The sequence below is a fragment of the Bombyx mori genome, chromosome 7 (genome assembly GCF_030269925.1).
Source record: "Bombyx mori chromosome 7, ASM3026992v2".
Taxonomy (NCBI): domain Eukaryota; kingdom Metazoa; phylum Arthropoda; class Insecta; order Lepidoptera; family Bombycidae; genus Bombyx; species Bombyx mori.
This window is the reverse complement of record NC_085113.1, coordinates 52654-74740: the sequence shown is the minus strand read 5'-3', so window position 1 is coordinate 74740 and position 22087 is coordinate 52654. Positions and strand designations below refer to the sequence as shown.

At 48.6% G+C, this 22087-nt stretch overlaps 1 protein-coding gene across 2 annotated transcripts; it reads left to right on the top strand.

Moving 5' to 3' along the window:
• The first annotated feature begins 352 nt into the window (after positions 1 to 352).
• On the top strand, positions 353 to 21273 carry LOC101744161 (uncharacterized). 2 transcript variants are annotated; one of them, XM_062669286.1, is made up of 3 exons: positions 353 to 499; positions 19354 to 19611; positions 20480 to 21273. In XM_062669286.1, exons 1-3 carry the CDS (start codon positions 383 to 385, stop codon positions 20675 to 20677), a joined length of 573 nt encoding a protein of 190 aa, XP_062525270.1. In that variant the 5' UTR covers positions 353 to 382; the 3' UTR covers positions 20678 to 21273. The 2 variants fall into 2 exon arrangements, with proteins under 2 accessions (XP_062525270.1, XP_004934376.1); XM_004934319.5 differs by lacking the exons at positions 19354 to 19611; positions 20480 to 21273 and adding exons at positions 8362 to 8460; positions 8783 to 9712.
• Positions 21274 to 22087: the final 814 nt, after the last annotated feature.

The window sequence follows — 22087 nt, the reverse complement described above, 5'->3', positions numbered from 1 at the left end:
TATATATTATATATAATTATAGGATCTGTTTATTGGAATACTGTCGGTCGCAGTGGTTTAAATATATAATCTGAATAAACCAAGGTTGCAGAGGTGAACGGTGTTTAGAAATATTTTGAAACTTGTCTATATTAAGTCGCACATAACTAGACTTGTTTTAATGTATTAAGAAAATAATTTCATACAAATATTAAAATGTACGTATAAATAGAAGTAATTTTCATTTGAAGTTATATTGCGACAGAGCCGTCAGAGTCATATGAAAGGTTAGGGACGGGACATGAGGTCGTGTGGCGGGTGTGCTCGGCGGGGGGAGGGGGGAGGGAGCGCGCTGAGGGCGGTGGCGGCGGACCGGCGTGCGCTCAGTGCTCGCTCCGTCACGATGGTGTCCGCACGCTCGCTCGCCCCGCTCTGCGCACTCGTGCTGCTGGCGACCGCCACCCCCCTCCCCCGCAGCCGCCGCCAGCTCGCCGACGACGACGCGCTGCAGCCGCTACAGGTAACCTCCCGCGCCGTCTGCAGCCCTGCAACTCTGCTAAATCTATCTTCGCGCACCTCACAGCCCTCCCTCGCTGCGGCGCCGACACTTTGTTTAGTAGAGTTGCAGGGCTGGCGGCTGCGGACCATGCTGTACATAATAATGTCTTGAGTGGAGTCGGTACGTGATCGCTTGGCGTACACTCGGCTGGCGCTGGTGGACGCCCGCGCACACATGTGTAGATAGGTGCGCGGTGCGGGGACACGTCTCGATGTGCAGTCGCGGTCAGTGGGTGATATAACCCGGCACGACTACTTATGTAAATATTAAGAAACGAGCCACAGAATCGTTTCGTGAATGTAAATGTATTGCGCGGACTGTGCGCGTAGTGCGGCTGCGCTGTGTCGCGGGTCGTCCCCGGGTGGGTCACGTGCCGCCTCCCGCGCTCGCTTGTACGTCACTGCTTACTAACACCTGCTCCTTCGTACCAATATATCCAGTTTAATGATTTAGTCAGTACCGGTTATAATTGCACGCGACGAGCTCAGTAACAAGCTTCGAACATAAACAGAAAGACAAAGAAAGTGGTTTGGAGTCAGTGATCGGCCCCGCGGACCGGACTAGCTGGTTCCCAGGTCGTTAGCTTGATGAGTTAGTTCGTTAGGTGAGTGATGTCATGTTGCGCGACGGCTGGCTCCCTCGATGTAGATGTAAAACGTTTTCTTTCAGCAGTTTCTTCACTAGACAGCGTGTGAATAGTAACAGCATAGAGATGTGTGTCAAGGTCACGTGTCCGCCGTGCTATGTGCGTGTGTGAGTGGACGCGTGTGTTTGGGAGCGGACGAAATGTTATATTATTGTATGAATTTCAGTAAATTCAGTGATTATTCACAATACTACACAAAACCGGATGTCGTAGGGTATACGACGGTTTCCCTTGGCAAGTGTTTTTTTCCACTAAGTATATGTATTTGATTACCTAAAACAATAATTATAAAAGTTCAAAGGATGTTCGGATGCTCGCTTTCGTTATCACGTCACTCGCCTTCGTGTTGGGGGAACAGTTCGAGCCTACCTACCGGAGCCGCCGTGGGCGTCTACTGTTTTCGGATTTGACGGAGACCTCAGAGTGGAACCGCCCGGCCTCGGATTCCGGAATGTACACCCCTGCGCGGTTTACTCCCTTATCTAGTTTAGTTTATTCTAAGGCTTAGTACATTACTGACGACGATCTGTATAAATTAGTTTGGATTCATAATGTTAGAAATTAAAAATAAATTAACACAGTGGCATCTCTCATCAAACTAGAGAAGAAAATAAAGAGATCAAAGAAAAGAGGTAGCGCAGCAGTAACAAAAACTTTCGCTATTGTTTCAAGAGATACAATGTTGTAATTTGTAGAGTGTGTACGCGGAATAGAACGACAGAGCCGACTCTACATGCCGTACGTGTGCTTGTAAATATAGCGCCTATATCACGCCACAGACTAAACAACAATAGCACGGTCGGACGAACAACTTAACGATAGTTGGCGGCCAGCTCACCGCTGACGCTTTAGTTGAGATGGTAATATTTCATTACAGGAACGATCACAGATCAGTTTAGTGCAGTGTGTCCGTCCAACAGGGCGTGGCGTGTCACCGCACTTGTCTCTCTTTGTCTTTCTGTTTAACTCCGCTCGATCGATTAGGACTCATATCATTGTGGTAACCTAGAACGACGTTAATAAAATGTAGATGATGAACATGTCAGCGACCATCGTGTCTCTACTTAGAGAGCCACATCGTGGCTACGGATATAACTTATATAAGTCTGTACTATAGCTCCTTATGATCAATATGTTTATGGTCAAAAGTTTGAACTACAATGACATCTTACCGATATGGTGTTCTATAGCGACCGCAGCGCGCAGCAGTAAGTCGGTCGGCAGCCGATGTATCTCTACTAACGTAACGTAACATAAGGTCGTTCTAAGGTCCTCACGCTCCTCCACCGCGCTGCATGGCAGTGCTGGTCGTGCTGGTCGCGCTGCAGCGTGGAGGCAGCGACAGCTTGTATTCCGGTGCTGGCTCCCCATCTCCTGTGTCCGCGCGGATTTCTTAGCATCCACTAACGTATTGTTTATGTATATTGTGACCGATTATATTTTTTCCTTACGAATATTAATTTTTTCACGAGTTTTGTTCGCTTGTGAAAAACAATTTAAGCCAGTTCCGTGCTTCGAATAATATCTCGTACTCTTTAAGCCAATAATTAAAATAACGGATCGACATAACTCACCTTTTTAACATGATCCAAGCGAATGCCGCGCCTCGCGTTCATCATACCGGAGGCCGACTTCACCATTAAAAGTACAACAAAATTCCTAAGCTGTTTAAAAGCTTTTTAAAGTACATCAGTTCTCACCTCACGTACTCCACCGCACATACCTCACCACACACAGACACACACGCGCGAACACAAATAGTTTTAGTGACATCAAATCAGAGACACAGCCTCTTTATGATTGCATCAGCGACCGTTACAAAATGGTTGTTTTCCCAAGTAAGGACCTGTAGGTCTGTCAGAGCGGTCCCGCTAATGGCAGTAGGTGAGGCAACGACCGCGGCTCGTCTGACCTCCGCAGAGCGCGGCCTGTCGACCCCATCGGGACAAAACAGTTACCCACCATTGTTGCGTCTATTTGTCGAGCGTTTTTCTTTTGTTTTGTTTAGTTGCCATGGATGAGCTTTATTCATTAAGAAATACCTGTGGAAATTTTCAATAAGAAAATAAAAAGAAATTGTATCAATTAAAATGCAGATCATGAGCGGTCTATAAGCGTATCGATCAGCTATCAATCTCCATTACTGTCCGAGCACTAGTCATTGATTGTTCCGTTGTGCATTTGCTGAGGGCGAGCCGCGTCAACACAGTACAGTACCCCGACGCCAGCACACGCGCGCGCGGCGTGTTGTGTTGGATGGACGGTCAGCTCCCGGCTCGAAAACTAGCGCCGTCGCTTCCTGGAACAAATGAGCTCAAGGTCTATTTGGTATTAAGTGGTCACACAGACGTCACAACGTGCACTCTGCCGTCCATGGTAGAACATTCATGTTATACATCGAGTCAGAGCGCATTCACTACACAGACTGACGGCTCGGTGCTGCCCAGTCCCGCGGACCCACTGTACGCTCTACGCTCTTACCAATAAATGCTGATTAGCGGTCGCAGTGTGCGCTGGTGGAACAATTCTCAAATGGCTCTGGTACCCACTCTCCAGTAGATGGAACCGAGTACAATAACACGCAAAGTGTTACTGATGCGAGCTCGTTACAAATCCCTGTCTGCGATACAATTAGTTGCATACAATTCTACGAGTAATAGGTGTCACAGCGAGGTGCAGAACGTCATGCGCGCGTCGGTTCAGTATGGGAGACTCCTTGAGGTCGATTACAACTAAGAATTGGGCGTTGTTAACGCGACGCGTACTGTGATAGCACTTATTGTGTGCAGCAATCACGTGTTCGCCGGCCCATAGACTTCAACGCGTGCTGAAATGAAATAACTCCATAATTAAATAGTAGCATCAGAAAGTGCTTGTTCAATATATCAACGGTTCTTTTTGTAAGCCGATTCGCTCTACGTTCATTCGTGGATTTCGGATTAGGTCTGTGAGCCACTTGTGTACGCGTGTGACCGCACATTGTGAGCCGCTCTTAGTCACTCGGAATGTGAGTAATTGTTTAGTGGAACACATTTTGTTTGGTTGTGCAAGTTGTAACCGGCTGTAATTGCCACTTCGGAAGTGCTTTGTAACCGCGAGTACAGTGCACTGAGAGCACGGAGACAATGCACACACGTTTTTGCGATAGTTCTCAGGCGGTGAGTTCATACGTCACTAATGTTGCCTAACCGATGAGAACCTCTCGGGGAGATACTGTCTCTACCAACTACATAACATTATTATGAAAGGTTGCGGTACACGACGCGACGCGATGACGCGATGATGCTACATACTTGAAATTTTCGCAGTTTTACAACTTAAATGAAGATTTTTTTATAGTTTTTGTAATGAGATCCGCAGATTTAATGTCGTTGCTTGCTCTGTACAGTAGTTTATGTAATAATATAGTATGCCAAACAAAGTAAATGAATAGTGTCGTTAACCAGGTCACCTCGCACTGGGTATCAATTAAAGCCTACAAGCGAACCTGTTCAAGCGAGTGACCGGCCGGCCTCGACCCGCGGTCCGCACCCACGCCACCACACACGCCGGACACCCGCGTCCCACACGACTAAGATCTATCTATTTTATTTATTTCATAGATGGGTGGACGAGCTCACAGCCCACCTGGTTGATAAGTGGTTACTGGAGCCCATAGACATCTACAACGTAAATGCGCCACCCACCTTGAGATGAAAGTTTTAAGGTCTCAGTACAGTCTGAATTATTTTTGATATGAATTTTATTGTAAGCGCCATGTGCTGATGAGGTGAGAGGGTGGACGGTCGTACACCGACACCGCTGTGTCATCATCATTCAACATCGTCCCATCTGCAATCAACAGCGAATGGTGTTGAAGTGTTTCTCAACAACCATAATAACTTTATTACAATACTTATATGAGTGAGCATCAATGAGCAGACCGACACACTCCCGCCGTCCGAGGGTCCGCTCTGTTCAGTTAGGTTGGACCGCGGTACTGGGTAGAGGCGGTGCGTTGTTCGTGGTTGGGTCGCAGATGTATTACAAATCAAGCAGCGCGGGCCGGCGCCGGCGTCGTGTCGCAACGCGTGCTGCTGGAGACGAGATGTAGAGGGGAAGGGGTTGCGAAACTGCGGCCTCGTTCGATGTTTGCTGATAACTGATACTGCAAGGGCCCGTTGTGAAGAGATCCTTCCGAGTCGCAAATTCCGTCCGCGACACGGCTCTCGCTTCACTGGCCCATGTGTTGTAACGGTGACGTTTGTAAAGTTGCTCCACGCAAGCACCCCTTTCCCCTCGTCCCCGCTCCGTGGAACTCATCTTTATAATGTGTGTTTCATCACAAAATGCTATCCCTCGTCGTCTCTGCGCGAGCCTGAGGCGCATCTATTGAGACAGAGACTACATAGACAACCTGAGTCATGAACACCGTCGCACGACTCGCGGGTGCATCTCTTTTTTTCCCTACCTAAGCTGAGAGCCTTGAGAAGTTATATCAGCGTAACCTTAACTAGTAGATGAGCTTACGGGGCTCAAACCTGACGACGTTGCTAACACGAACCTTTTTTTTTTTTTTTTTTCGGGTAGAGGGCCGAACCTCCTACGAGGTCCCCGCGCAAAGGGGCGCGCGGGGTATGTGAGACTCAACAATCTACATGGTGTTATGAGCAGACCGCGGGCCCAAGGATTTTAGCCCACCCACTAAACGACTCCCCTGCACTCTTACACCCGACGTCCGATCCCCTCCGAGGTCAGAACCCGGATGAGGTACACTCAACACTACAACCAGACGGCGCGGCTCACTCCAAGGACGCCCAGCTGACGGATCCTTCGAGGCGAATCGAAGGCTCTGAAACGTCGACCGTCTCGGTACGGCAGCCCGTCGGGCCGCCCAGACGGTGCCGCTGATGTCCCGGAATACCCCGCTGGACCAGAATCAGCATGCCGGGTCGGGACGTGATACACCGTCGACCGGTCGCTCTACTTACTCCACGGCAGCGCGCTAGAGTGCTGGTAGCGCGCCGCGCGGCCTCACCCCCTCAGGTCGCCCCTTGACCTTCACCGGGGAGAGGCCGCTACCTACAGGGTGCTAACACGAACCCTAGCAAGAGCCGTGCTTCGCAGAATCTACCACCAGATCTGAAACGCGACCCACTGAGAAGATCCGGCGAGAAACTCAGAGGACTGTGTCTGAGGGTTAATTTATTCGTAGAGTCCTTCGTCGCAAGCGACGGGTTCGACGAGAACGATGACAGGTGCTTGAGGTACTTAAAAGCACCGTTAGTGGATCGGGAGAATCCGAAATGACGTGCTTAGGGCGACGTCGACTGCTTTCCATTCTGTCCTCAGGATCGGGAATGTAATTACCGGCGGCCACGATGAGAGGGTTCTAGTGTCGTGCCGCTTTATCGAAGTGGCGCATCGACGCCGACTGCCGATACTTACTGATGGACTCTAAGTCTAGGTTGTCATGGAGGTCGACTTCCTGACGAACCACGGAGCTCCAACGGCCATCCTGCAAAAACGGGATTGAATTACTTGGAATGATTTTAAATTAGTGCGGGCCACGTGAGCGAACACTGCACTTGCATAGGTCATGACGGGGCGTATGCAAGTTTTGTAGTGTCATCTTATTTCTAAGGGACAATTTACTTCGCCTATATATCATCGGGTAGAGGCGTCCTAGTATGAAGGCGGCACGGTCGCGTACCGTCTTTATGTGGGGGCGGAATGTCATCCCTCTGTCAAAGGTGACGCCTAAGTATTTGACCTTCGGGGTCCACGGTATGGGTTGGTTGTACATCATGATTGGGCGAACGGCGGAGGCGGAGGTGTTGACACGCCTAGTCGGGAGAGGGATGCTCAATGTGGTGTTCGGAGGGCGACCCCTTTTGAAGAGCACTGCTGTGCTTTTCGTGGGATTGATGTCGATGCGTCACTTCCGGAACCACTGTCCCATGGTGGTAGCTGCGGTCAGGAGTCGCCGATGTAACAACGACTTTTTCCTACACGAGTAGTAGTAGAGCGCCAGATGGGTCTCCGGAGACCGGGGTATATCGTTGATATACAAACAGAACAGTAACGGGGAGAGGGCGTAGCCTTGCGCGACTCCGGCTGTAACGTGACGGGGGCGAGAGCGCGTTCCCTCGACTCGATATCGGAACGATCGGTTCGACAAGTAGTCTCGTATGATGAGAAAAAGCGTCATCGCAGTCGGTAGGATGCAGTCGACGGTGCAGTCGCGTACGTAGTGTCAATACAACTAGCAGCCCGGATATGTCAACGAACTTCTAGACACAAGTGACCACATGTAGTAGCGTCCGTGGTCTAGCGGCAGACCCCGGTGTATTCTGTTCATTGATGGCATTGTGCCAAATGCGGCAGGCGCAGGCGGTACGATTGTTTCAATGTAGACGTGCACCGAGCATGGATAATTGGATCGCTATCATGATGCCGGACTCATATTATGTATTAAAATAAAACCCACAAAGCTAGTGGGGTAGTGAGGCCGCCCGGGGAGGCACCACCGGCTTACCAACTTCTTGTATCAAATATTCATGCGACCGTTGTATATACTACTAGTACTATCTCGTGCTGGATGATGGCATTCACGTTGTCACATATAGACTTCGCACCCCACAGAATTTCCGATCACCACTTAACATGAAGTGAGCCACGGGCTCTTCTCTCTAATAAGTGTTATAAAGCTAATAATAAATAGTCATAATAGTAATAGTAATATTCCGATGTTTTACAATATTTTAATAATTTGACAACTCCACCCTGAATTCCATTTAGTTGGTGGTGTCCATGGGCTCTAATTGCTGCTTTATACTAATTACAAATACCCGTAGACCGCGTCGTGCTCTGATAATTGCAGTCATTCGTAACCAGCATCCAGTACAATAACTTGAATGAGGCCAACATAGACTAGTGACTAGAGACCAGGAGCCGCGCCGGGCCGGGCTGTGATGACGTCACTGTGTCACTATGTCACGTCCGTTAGTCTATTTGTGCACGCGGCGCTGCGGGTGACCTTCAGATTTACAAATACACATAATATGGTATGCGTACTAAATAAAGGATGGTGATGGGTCGGGGCGCAGTGGCAGGTCGCGGGAAGCTTTGCTGGTGGTCGGTGTGCGTGAGTGAGAGCGTGCCAGTAGTGACGAGGCTCGTGTGTGTGTGTGTCCAGGAGGTGGGCGACGAACAGCTCCGGGAGAAGCGCAAGCTCGAGGGCATCACTCAGGCAAAGTTCGGCGTCAAGAACGCAGTGCTCGGGTTCGTCTTCGGGGTCAGTACAGTTTACTCTTTGTGTTCTTTGTTTATTTCACTCCGACACGCATTCATGTAACGGACTATCTACTTGATTATTGACTCGACCTACTGTAGAGTGGATATTGCTCAATTTGCGCAACATACCGCGCAATCTTGGAGAAAACTAAAATATATAGCGAGGCCATCTATGAATATGCGCCTCTGTAATAACAACACCGCCGCGCCGCGCCGAGGTCAACGGAAGCTGATGAAACAGCGCGAGTAGAGCGCAGTAGTACGAGCGAGTCCTGCCGGCTGCAGCAGGACTCGGTCGGGTGTCATGGTCCTGTCGTTTTCAGAAAATCAACTCGTTGATCGACGCGAAGACTAAGTTCGTAGCGAACCTGGACCGGCAGAACATCGAGCTCAACAAGCAGTACGGCATCGAGGCGCCGTCGAGCGGCGGCCTGGGCTCGCTCGCGGGCGTCGTGGGGCAGGTCATCGGACCCAAGTTGCAGCTGCTCGGGCCCAAGATCCAGGCGGTGTCGGGTCTGCTGGGCGGGGCCTCGGGGGGCTCTGCTGGCGGCTCTGGCTCAGGTGGGGGCGGACTCGGCTCCATCCTCTCGCTGGTCACGTCGCTGTCCGGCTCTTCCTCGGGCGGAGGAGGAGGCGGCACCGTAGAGACTATCGATTCCTCCGAAGAGGATGACTCGTGATCCCTTCTTCTTCCTCTAAACACACCACCAGCACGCGGCAGGTCAACTCACATTCCAGTATCAGATTAAAGTGAACGTTCAATTGATTATTTCGTCATGAATCAATTAAAAAACACTTTTTATTCATACTATTTCAAAGAAAAAAGACTGCTAAAGTAGAGCAGCCATATTAGTAAAGTAGAAAGAGATCCATGCATCGTTTGCGCCAAGTTTCCAGTGCCTTGCGTACTCGTGTGCGGAGTTGATCTGCTGTTTGCTATGAGATAGTCGAAGGCATATGAGGCTCAGATCCCAGTGAGAGTACTGGAGTAGGAGCGCAGTAAGGGAGCCCCGGAGTCGTGACCCGCGCTAGTGGCACTACACTAGCGAGCGTAAGTCACGCTCTTGTTCCCCCGCCCAGTCGCACGCACAGCTGCGCGATTTCTCGTCTCTCTCCTGTTCTCCTGCTCCACTCTTCTCCCCTAACTTTTTGTACTTTTCTTCTACCGGTATTGAACCGCACTCTCTACTCTGTATATTTATATTTTGTAAATAGTTTTAGGTGAAATGGTGATATTAAATATTTTTGTATAATTATTTTTTTCATTGCACTCTTGCACCCAAGAAACCGTTGCCTCTCTCTCGCTCGTTGTATGTACAATATATTTAACTGTATATAGAAACTGGCGAGGCGTTTGACTCTTATACGAGTAGTAGTATAGCAGTGGGATTAGTATATAGTATAGTCAGCACGTAGAGTACAGTAGAGCACTAGTTGTAGCGAGTCACTCATTAATGAGTTGTGAGTAAAGTTCACTAGAGCACAAACTTATTAATCAAAATTGAATTTGCGTATTATCACACTACTATTTCTATACACACACGCATACACACACAGGCGCACGCGTGCGTCAACACACTATTTATTTGTCACATCGCAAGATGTCCCCACGTCAGAGCTAGTCATTACTAAAGTCATTGAATTAAATAAAATGTTTGTTAACTATATTAACTATATCTGTGTGCAATATGAGTTCCTTTCGTACGAGCAAGCCTCCCCCGTCCTCCCCTGTCCTCCCCCGTCCTCCCTTCGCCCAACAAGAGCGCGCTCGATGATCTCATGCGAGTGGTTGCCTTATTTCATTGGGGACCACGGGGATCACGGACACTGCCATTGTGTCGTTATTCACTCGAGTCTTCAAGAGTTAGGCAATGTGACCACGCAGCGAGCAACGGTAGACGTGTGCTGGCGGCTTCGTAGTCCGGTGGGCTCAAATCTATAGTACATCGTATTTAATTGTTATATTGCACGTGCAGATATCACGCTTTTTTCTGTCTCTCCTTTAGACACAAGGATGTTGAATAATCCAAGTAATCTCCAAGAATCACATTTTTTATCACTTAATTCTTATGATACGGAAACAGACCGAACCACAGTGTTACACAATTAGGTCACTGTAGCAACGTAGCTCGTAGCACCGTCCTGTAGACACGCGTAGCGATGCCGTAGCACCACCGTGACAGTAGATAGTTCGCCTCGACCGTTCCCTTCCCTTGAGCTCAATCAATGCCAAATTGTTGCCATATCACAGTTCATGTATTAAGTCCTAATAAATATTTTGTTATAATGGTGAGCGTTATTCGTTTTATTTAATGCCCAACCACGAGTGACGTCACGGCCGTCGTCAGCACGATCGATCTGACAGACGCCGTGGCCGTACCAGTATTTACCTCACACGAACAATCAAGAACTAGTGTAAGTAAAATTATGAATTCTCGTGCCAGTCGATTAAAATTTTATCGATAGTCCGTGTTCGATTCGAACCCAGCGACCTCGTGGCAGCCTAGGGCTACGGAAACCAGCACGAGGTGCGCGTCGAACATGTGCCGCGATTCGCGGCGCCGTGTGTACTATTTTAACAAAATATCATGCAATCACTCACCGGAACCGATGCCTTCGTCTTCTCACGCCGTATCACTTAGGGAGAAGGGTATGGGGCAGGAATGGATAAGGATTAGCGATGATACACAACTTTAGCGTAGACCGTCAATATACAGGTACCGTCCCGTTCGAGAAGCAAGAAAAAGTGACAGATGTCAAATCGCGACGGCACCGTCAAATCGCGACCCGTGTTGCCGTGGTAAGAATTCAAAAACTAACGGATTGGTTTCGAACAGTCACCCGCCCGGACAGGTCCCCTACCTGTCCCTAATCAACTGGCAGCCGGGACAACGTTGTGACCGCTCGTTTGAGAACCGAGTCCCCGACCAGAACCTCTGCAGACCGTGGGGTCCCATCCTTACCGGGAAACAGATTAACAATGCGCCCCCTACGCCAACGCAGTGGCGGCAGGTTAGCATCCTTAACCAACACAAGGTCACCGACGTGAGGGGGACTGGTTCTATCCGTCCACTTAAAGCGCTGCTGGAGCAGATGTAAATACTCAAGGGACCAACGTTTCCAAAAATCTTGGGACATCTGCTGCAACATCTGGTATCGCCTCAACCGTCCAGGCTTGATATCCGAGAGGGGATACTCCGGCAACGCATTGAGTGGCTGTCCTATCAAGAAATGGCCTGGAGTTAACGACTCCAAGTCATTCGGGTCTGAACTGAGCGGGCACAACGGCCGCGAATTAAGTACCGCTTCAATTTTACAAAATACCGTAGTTAACTCCTCAAAGGTGAGCGAGGTTTGCCCTATCACGCGCATCAAGTGAGTCTTAGCCGATTTTACTACTGCCTCGAAAATTCCACCCCAGTGGGGGCATCCTGGAGGACTGAAGGTCCACCGAATACCGCGACGAGAGAGGGCCGTTTCAATATCCACCTGGTTATTGTTCAAGAAATTTACTACATCCCGCAAGTAACGGTCCGCACCTACAAAATTCGTTCCGTTATCGGAGCGTATCAATTCGGGTAAACCTCGACGGGACACAAATCTATCCAAGCTCGCAATAAAGGCTTCAGTTGTAAGGTCGGCAACAACTTCAAGATGTACAGCTTTGGTTGAAAGACAGACAAAGACGCACAGATAAGCCTTAATTAACCTAACATTCCGCAAACGTGAAGCCTTGATCATGAAGGGCCCAGCGAAGTCCGTACCAACTCCAGAAAACGGCCTCATCTTCTTCACTCTGTCTGAAGGCAGATCTCCCATCTGAGGCTGCATCGTAGACGCCTTAAGCCGATAACAGGGTAAACACCGGAAAAGGACGCTCCGAACCGTACGACGCCCTGACAGAATCCAAAATTCCCTCTGGAGGGATGCCAGCAGCGCATTGCAACCGGAATGCGAATTTGCGATGTGGCGATCCATCACCAACAGGTCAACTAACTGGCTCTTCTTGGGAAGTAAAAGAGGATGGCGCGCCGAATAAGGTAAATTGGAGTTACTTAATCTACCTCCCACTCGAATCAACCCCTGGCCGTCTACAAAGGGGCTTAGACGAGCGATAGCTCCACGAAGCTTAGGGCGCTCAGTCCTTAGCGCCTTCAATTCTGAATGAAAGCTGGTGGCTTGCACAACTTCAATTAATTTCAGCAGTGCCTTCTTCCGCTCGATGGGACACACAACAGGTGTCATATTGCGTTGAGACACCGACAAACGACAATTCCGAATAAACCTCAAAATCCAGGCGGTAACCTTAACCAGCTTGTCCAAGGAGCTATAACGGTTGATGAGCAGATCCAAATCCAACCCCTGAATCACTCCTCGATCCTGGAACTGCGCCGGTGCAGCCACGAGACCTGGAGGAACTCCTATGCGAGAGGGTGGCCACTGAGAAGCCTTCATTGTGAGCCACTGGGGACCCCACCATAACTGATGATCAACTATTTCCGATGCTAAGCATCCCCGAGAAGCGCAGTCCGCCGGATTGAGCTCACCAGGCACGTGTCTCCATGTTAGAGGGACCTCAGATCCTTGAATCTGGGAGACACGGTTGGCCACGAAAACTTCAAGTGTATGAACCGAAGCCTTCAACCAGCACAACACTATCTGGCTGTCTGTCCAAGCATACACAGTGTTTTCTAAATCAATAACCGACCGTAAACTAGTAGCTGTATGGTTTAACAACCTAGTCAGTAGAGCGGCACCAGACAACTCGAGCTTCGGAATTGTCATGCGTGTCCGAAGCGGAGCGACCTTACTCTTAGCTAACACCAACCGTATATCAACCCTTCCAGTTGAAGAAACCGTTCGCAAGTATACCGCAGCTGCGAATCCGCGTTCCGAGGCATCCGAAAACCCGTGGAGAGACGCCTTGTATTTGCCCGCAGGAACCAGCTTCCGAGGTATTGACACGTGGTTAATATCAGGAAGAGACGAGAAAAAGTTCAACCAATCCTTCAATAGGTCACCAGCAATCCCCTCGTCCCATGACAGGTTAGCAGACCACAGTCGCTGCATGAAGCACTTTAAGAGAAAAGTGACAGGAGCGATCCAACCGTTTGGATCGAAGGTTCGAGCAATTGTGGAAAGCACCGTTCGCTTAGACCATACCTTTGGATTTTCCAACTCCACCCGATAGGTAAATTCATCTTGAATCGGACGATATTGAATCCCTAGGACCGACAGCATGTTAGGGTTATCGACATTCTCGAAAAGATGGGGATCCTGTTGATACTCCGTTGGCAAACCAGTCAACAACTCAGGACAGTTAGACAGCCATTTTCTCAACTCGTACCCGCCCCTGCTCAAAAGGCGGATCAGTTCATCCTTGCGTGATAAGGCCTCTTCGACACTGTCGGCGCCCGTACATACGTCATCGACATATAGGTCCCGTTCCAAAATGTCCGCAGCACGAGGGTAGTGCAACCGTTCCCTCACTGCCAGCTCCCGCAAAGAACGAACCGCCAAATATGGACTCGACCGCAACCCGTAAGTGTTCGTGTTCAGTTCATAAATTTTTATGGGCTCATCTGAGCTTTCACGCCAGAGAATGAGTTGATACCGCCTATCCTCCGGATGAATCACCGTTTGCCTGAACATCATTCGGATGTCTGCCACGAAAACGATCTGGTGCCTGCGGAAGCTCGTCAGTATGTCTGAAATGTCCCGGTTCAGCTTTGGACCCGAATGGAGACACTGATTTAACGAGACGCCGGAGGAGGTCGTAACCGAACCGTCAAACACGACCCTAATTTTACCGTTAGGAGTTTTCAAAACCGCATGATGAGGCAGGAAACAGTGCTCCGTAGCACTCCAATCTACCTTGGAAACCGACATGTGACCTAAGGATTCATACTCCCGCATAAACTCTACATATTTCTGACGGAACACCGCGTCGCGCCTCATGCGTCTCTCCATTGACAAAAGTCTAGTCTCTGCTGCCTTCCTCGAACTGCCTAGCAGTGGGCGATTCGCCCGAAAAGGAAGTCTTAACAAGAACCGGCCCGAATAGAGACGACCCGTATTATTCTGGTAAAACAGCTCACATTCCTCCTCATCCGGGTTAACTCGATAAGCTGTAGGAGGTTCTTCTAGTTCCCAAAACCGTTGGACTACTTCCGAAAGTGTAGACCCGACCAGAAAATTGTCCGATTTCCTCGCAGCGACCGGCCGGAACGCAGGACCCAACAATACATGCCCTAATTTTGTGTCCATTGCAACCAAACCCTCCGCATGAAGAACGCGCTTCCCAGTTAGGAGCAGCTTCCCTAGTACATCCGCTCCAAGTAGTACGTCTACTGGCCCCGGTGTGTCAAACTTGGGGTCCGCTAGCCGTAAGTCTGAAGTCAATGACCGTATGTAACTATTTACCTTCACCGGAGGGTGACGACCTATCACCTCAGGCATCACCAAAGCTGAGACTCTAAACTGTAAGCGAGGGTTGGGATTCGATGAGAAAATAAATGAAGTGTGACCGATCACGTCCGAAATTCTAACATTGCCCACTCCACGAATAGAATAAGAAGACTTGTAAATAGGATTGCCCAACCGTACTGCAAGGTTGCTCGACATAATACTGCCCTGTGCGCCGGAATCCAACAGAGCTCGAGCAACCACAGTGTTGCCATCCGAATCCAACACCCGAACAGAAGCGGTAGGAAGTAAAACAGCTTCTGGGGCTGGGGCAACACTGCAGTGAGCGGCAATTTCCTAGCGGGGGCCCGGGTCCCCGCTATCCCGGTCGGCGCGCGACGGAAGGTCGTAGCGTGCCAGCGGATCCCACGCTCCCACATAAGGCCCTCGTTTCCCGTCCCGCCTCATATACCTCCGTGTACGATGGCCAAACGGGCCAAACACTGGAGGGAGTCGCTCCAGCGTCGGCCGCTCCCTCAGCGGAGGGGAAAACCGTACTTCTGAGGGAAGGGGAGACGAGTGAGCAGGGCTACTCGATCCAGCCGGCGAACACGGCCCCGCACGGGGGGACAACGTGGCCACCCCGGCGTAGCTAGTGGGCATCCGCTGGCACCCGCCCGCAGTACCTAACCCGGCGCCTCCCTGCGAAGCCTCTTCCCGAGGGTCCACGCCGCCGAATTGGCGAGGGCTACGACCGGTGCGCTCACCGGTCGGCGAGGCTGGATGACTGCGTCCGGATGACCTCGGAGTGGCGGCAGACTCCAGACACAGGAGGGCATGGTGCCGACCGTCGCAATTAGGGCACAATTGTGGCTGTGGACAGACGCTCGCCGTGTGCGGCCCAAAACAAAAAAAGCACCATCGCCGCTGGGCAACGATGTTGCGTCTACCCCTGATGCGCGTCGACCGGAACCTCGGACAGGCGGCTACGTCGTGCCCGCTCTCATGACAGAAGGCACACCGTGGGCCTCCCACCGCTGCCATGAGCGCAGTCAGTCGTTGAGACGGCCCCCTCTTATCCCCTCCCCCTCCCCTCTGAGCAACCGAAACGGCGTGGCCGGAAGCCGGCACACGCGACCAAGAGGAGGAGGGTGGTGGCATAATCTCGTGTCTGCGACTTTCGCCTTCTAAAAATGCCAGCAGATTGGCCAGGGTAGGCAGTTCGTCCCTACCTGCGTTGTCCTGCTGCTCGAAGCGAGTGAGCACCTCAACCGGCAGCCTACCTGCAACAATATAAAAGAGCAGATATGACCATTGGTCTACTGGTAGACCCAAATTGCCCAAGGCCTTAGTGGCCACCGTAACTGGATTCAGTACCTCGGTTCTGATATCGGACGCCCGAGAAAGTTTGGGTATCGCAAACAGCCTGGCCAGCTGAGCGTCTACCAACCGTCGTTGATTTTGATATCGGTCGAACAGGATCTGGCGTGCGACCGCATAATTGTCGTTGGTGATAGGCAAGTGTGCCACCAATTCACCAGGTTCACCTCGCAGAGCACCCCGAAGCTGAGCCATCTTATAAGAGGCAGTCAAGTCCGACCGACCATGGACCAGGCTGTCAAACAAATTTATAAAGCCGACCCACTCGTTCAGATCACCGTGGAAGATCGGCAGGTCGATGGAGGGGAGGCGCGATATGACGCCTGACGTAGTTCCCGAACCTCCATTACCACCGGATGACGACTGCTTCTTAATATCGGCCACCCGTTGCAGAATGGCATCAGCGTACTCCTGACACTGGTCCACGTCAAGACCGATGGCATGGATCACCTCCTTCTCCACTTCGGACCCCAAAGCAACGAGGTCAGACAACCGATCGTACACTACCTCCAACCGTTCGTGCACCTGAGACGCCCTATCGAGCAATGCCGCATCCCTATCCGTTCTGTCAACCAAAGCATGAGCTGATGCGAACCATCGGAGCTCACTAGTCACCTTCCCGCGAATGTAGGACACCGACATGTTACTTGCAGTTTACAACCAGAACAAAAAAAAACTCAAAAAAAAATTCAAAAAAAAAAAAAAAATCAAAAAAAAAATTAAAAAAAATCAAAAAAAAATTCAAAATAAAAATTCAAAAAAAAATCAAAGGAATTATTTAAAGGAGTGTACGAGTGAGCCCACCAAAATATTCCTACTCCTAAGTATTTAGGTAACCTAGACCTCACCACTGTACCAAGGACACCCCAACAAATAAGAACAAACTTAAAATTAAAAGTTATAAGATAGAAAATTGCTGATACCAGGTTTTGAGTTGCAACTAAACTCAAGCACACCTGGCCTCTAGACTATAACTAGAAGCTAGTCACCAAGCAGGACCCAATCAACAATTTACTATCACAAAGTATTCACACCGTTCAACGGGTAAGTCAAATAACAAAATTAAAATTAAAAATTAATTATATGATAGCAAATTGCTGATAAAAATTTGTGAATTAATTTTCAAACACTGATGGCCTCAGGACTATACCAAAGCCAGTCACCAAGCAGGGCCCACAGTCAGCAATCCACTACCACAAATTCAAACAAGTAATTTAAATTTAGAACAAATTAAAACAAATAACAAAAAAATATATATAATAGTAAATTGCTGGTATAAGTTTTGAAATGACACTCATACACCGTTGGCCTCTGGACTATAACTAAGCTAGTCTCCAAACAGGGCCCAACCAGCAATCTACTACTACAAGTTCAACAAGTACTCCAGTTATATTCAATTACAAATGTGTTGCAGCTCAATTATACTAAAACATAAGTAGGAAGTGAGCTACAATCATACACAAATTAATAATAAATTATAAACCCAAACTGTAATAACATTCAGATTGTTACACACAATTATGCTTAAATAGATGTGGTAATCTACTGCTATGATGAGCAGAATTAACATAAATCTGTAGTAATAGTATGAAAATAGCTGACCACTGTAGCAGCTGTGTGCTAGGTCATAAACTCAGCCAGCACAGCTGTCCAACTCACGTACAATTAGTCAGCTATGCGCAGTGGAAGCTAATAAATCAGTCTTACTATTACTAACTATTACTACTCACTAATTTTCTTAACCAGGTGGATAGAAACACACTAAACGACCTGACCTAGGTCAGCAGAATGATAGTTTAAACAGAACCGAACCCTATGCCTACACTACTTCTGCTGACTAGTAACAAAATTAAGTGAGGTTAGACGTAAAAAATTTTACATTCGTGGTAATTACTATAGATTTCACAAATCTAACCACGCTCTGCTACCAGAAATTGTTCGATTCGAACCCAGCGACCTCGTGGCAGCCTAGGGCTACGGAAACCAGCACGAGGTGCGCGTCGAACATGTGCCGCGATTCGCGGCGCCGTGTGTACTATTTTAACAAAATATCATGCAATCACTCACCGGAACCGATGCCTTCGTCTTCTCACGCCGTATCACTTAGGGTGAAGGGTATGGGGCAGGAATGGATAAGGATTAGCGATGATACACAACTTTAGCGTAGACCGTCAATATACAGGTACCGTCCCGTTCGAGAAGCAAGAAAAAGTGACAGATGTCAAATCGCGACGGCACCGTCAAATCGCGACCCGTGTTGCCGTGGTAAGAATTCAAAAACTAACGGATTGGTTTCGAACAGTCCGCTTATTGAAACACTTTCCGCGCGCGCCCGCCATGCCTCACACTTGTGCGGCGCCGCGGGCCTGCTCACTGCAACCTGACGCACCGAGCACCCGACGACGCGACCCCATCCGACGCAATACGAACGTTATGTTGCCTTGTTACACACTGCTCCGCGGTACGATATTGATACATATGTACATACATACATACATACATGCATATGTACATACATACATACATACTTTGTACAATCAGTTTTGGGTGAGGATGAATTCGCAATATATTGAAATTCAATTTTGAATGGTTGAATAAATGTAAATACTAGGCGAGTGTTGGACCCCAGGGTCGTCCTGTCGTCGCCGAGGTCGCTCGCAACATAGTCGCAGCAGAGGTCGCGCACTCACGTCCGCTAATCACTATATAAATCTCACAATTATTTCGTAATCATAGCTAATCATCGTAAGCGTCGTCGTCGACCGTATAATCACGCAAGGCGTGACGAGAGGTGGGGCAAGCCTCACGTGTCTCACGTCGAGCGACCTACCTGCACATGAACTGGTTTAAATTGTACTAATAATATGAAGTAGAGCGGAGCCAAAGTGAGCTGCTCTTCATGTAACATTCTTAGTTCTCGGACGCGGCCGCTCCGTGGTGAGTGCTGCTGTTCACTTGTGTTTTAGGAGTTCATAACAAAGTCAGTTTGTAAATGTTTATTATTACAACGGGATACGTTTTAATTATACGACAGAATAAGGTAAGTGGTGGTGAATGCGCGTACAGACGGCGCACCGACTGTCGTGTCTACATGTCGAGCGTGTGTCAGTTCCAGAGTGGCACTACGTGGAGTCGCCGCACGAGGGCGCTCCCCTCGGAGCCATCGTCGTCGCGGGGCCGGAGGGTCTCCCCGGGGGTGGGGCTGCGGGCGCATGGGGAGACGGGTGGGGTGCGGGTGACGAGGCAGGCCGACGACATCCCCGTTTTCGACCGGAACAAGGTCAGCCTCGACTTCCCGGGGAGCCTGTTTGGTCCCTCCGTCTCCCTCCTCATCCGAACCACTAAGATCATCGGCGACGTCGTCCAGGTAATCAATCTTCCTTAAATTACATACTCTTTTCCTGACGAATTTTTATTATTACACAAGAATGATGACGGACGTGCGGCAAGTGAGCGCCGCGCGTGTAGGCAGGTAGAACCGGCGAACGAACCGAGCTCCCCATCCTCAAGGTCTGACTGGTCTTATGTATTGCTCATGATACATAGTATATGTGTATCTACGCCACGTGTTGGACAGTTTGTCAGGTATAGCTTAGGTGAGTGGACGAACTCACAGGCCACCCGATGTTAAGTGGTTACCGGAGCTCATAAATATCTACAAAATAGATTCCGCCACCCACCTTGAATATGAGTTCTACAATACAGTACAACGGCTGCCCCACTCCTCAAACCGAAACGCGTTACTGCTTCACGGAAGAAAAAGGCAGTGTGGTGGCAGACACTTACCCGTGCGTCCTCACGTGACGTCCTGGAATGTATGCGTGCTGCTCTACATATTTTGTAAATGGCGATATGCGAATACGATGGCGACCGAGTGCAGCTGATGTTAAATGTGCATGTCGCTTGGTGCGGTGCGTGTTGGGTGTACTGTGACGTACGGTTAGAACCTGTGTGTACGGTTAGTTTCTGCCGCGGGCGGGCGGGGGTCAGTGAGGTGGGACAGTCGGTGTACAATACAATTGAAACTTTGACATTGTAGGCCGCTCACAACCTCATGTCCCAAAGTGGGTTGCGTCATTGGTGTTGTGAGGTTTGCGGGCCGGAGTAACCATTCAATACCAGGCGGTCTGTGAACTCGTGCACGGATCTATAGATAATAAGCTAAATTAACGTTCATACGTCATGTATATAATATGTACATAATAATATGTATCGTTTGTAATGTAACGTTACAGAACTCAGCGGTGCGGTATCAGTCCTTCCTCCGCCTGTTCCGGCCGTTGTTCCGCGGACCCTTCGAGATCAAGGGGCTCGACCCGCCGACCACCACGACCACCACGACCACTACCACCACAGCCGCACCTCCAGCGGACACCACGCCCAGCACCACGCCCGCTCCCGCCCCCACAGACAATGAGGTGCGGAGACGCTGAGACGTCTTCGGTGCAGTTCAGTACAGCTCAGTACGACAGTTAAACAATCGCACACAAACTAATCAATCCACGCCGCCGCACACACACACACACACACAGCACACGGCGCTACGTAACGGTCCATCCGAAGCAGTTGTCATATTGACAGCTTAACGTCAACTCTTCTGTACAGTCATCGAGCCAATGTGTTGTTGGTGCGGTCCGTCCTGGTACTGGGTGCTGGTAATGTTGAATGCGTAGAGCGCAGCGACACTGCTGCTGTACGCGGATGGTATGGGATGCAACTTTGTCTTAACTTTTCGTTGATGTTAATATGATAAGAGTCGCCAAGAGCTACCGACGTGTTCGAACTGTGAAACCTCTCCATTTTATTAACATATCTACATGTGTATGTATTGTTCTAAATAAAGTGTTTTTAGATTCAAATAAATTTTAATTTATTGATTAATGTAAATGTATGATGTAGATGTAGACATATGTAGACACGGCGACCGACGCCGCGACGTCGACTGAACGACTATTAGATTATGTGCCGCATGGCTGCTGCTATATTGTTAAATTAAGTTTCATTAGACAATAAATATTCTTATTATTGATTAAGTGTTTGTTTTTAATCCCTCCCTCCCTCCCTCCCCCCTTAAGCACATCGCAATCGGATGTAGCAGTAGTACTTTTTTTTTTTTTTTGATGTTATACTTCTTTAGGCGCGTTATGAAAAATTGATGAGAGTGAAATTTTACGATGCGCGCGCACCGCGACACTAAATTAACAGAAATGAAGTTGCCCACTAAATCGCTCATTATAATACGACCGAAGTAACTTGGCGAGTCTGAATATAGCAGCAGGTGAACTTTCGCGCATGTACACTCGTAAAAAAAAGTGTTATTAGCATTCATTTTTTTAGTAATATAAATGACAAAACTATTATTTAATTCATACTGAATATTATTAAATTATTAACGTTAAATATTTATTATTAATTATTTAATATTTAAAAAAAAGAAAGAAATAAATAAATTTAATAAAAATAAAGTATAACTTCTTACGCGCGTACATAAGTACACGCACCCTTTCTTATTATTATATCTGCAGCTATAAATGTGACTTATTATGTAACTGTAGTGCTGTTTTTACAAGTAAAACTGAATGGATTTAGTAAAAAGTGATTAGTATGTTACATGTTATTTCAATGAAATTCTATTTTATATTTTGTCATTTAATTCATTCCGTAATATATTTGAATTACAATGATTAAACCACCCGGATATGTATATAATATTCTAGTTCTTATCAGTATGGATAGTTGCGAAGACCAGAGCGATGACAAAAAAATTAAGTTAAAGATTATGAAATGATTATGAAATGATTATGAAAAATGACACTTAGAACACCTAACGAACACTTAAAAAT

Coding starts and splice junctions, on each gene's coding strand:
- LOC101744161 (XM_062669286.1), top strand. CDS start 383: ATGGTGTCCGCACGCTCGCTCGCCCCGCTCTGCGCACTCGTGCTGCTG. Junction 500..19,353: donor ACGCGCTGCAGCCGCTACAG/GTAACCTCCCGC, acceptor AGCGTGTGTCAG/TTCCAGAGTGGCACTACGTG. Junction 19,612..20,479: donor TCATCGGCGACGTCGTCCAG/GTAATCAATCTT, acceptor GTAACGTTACAG/AACTCAGCGGTGCGGTATCA.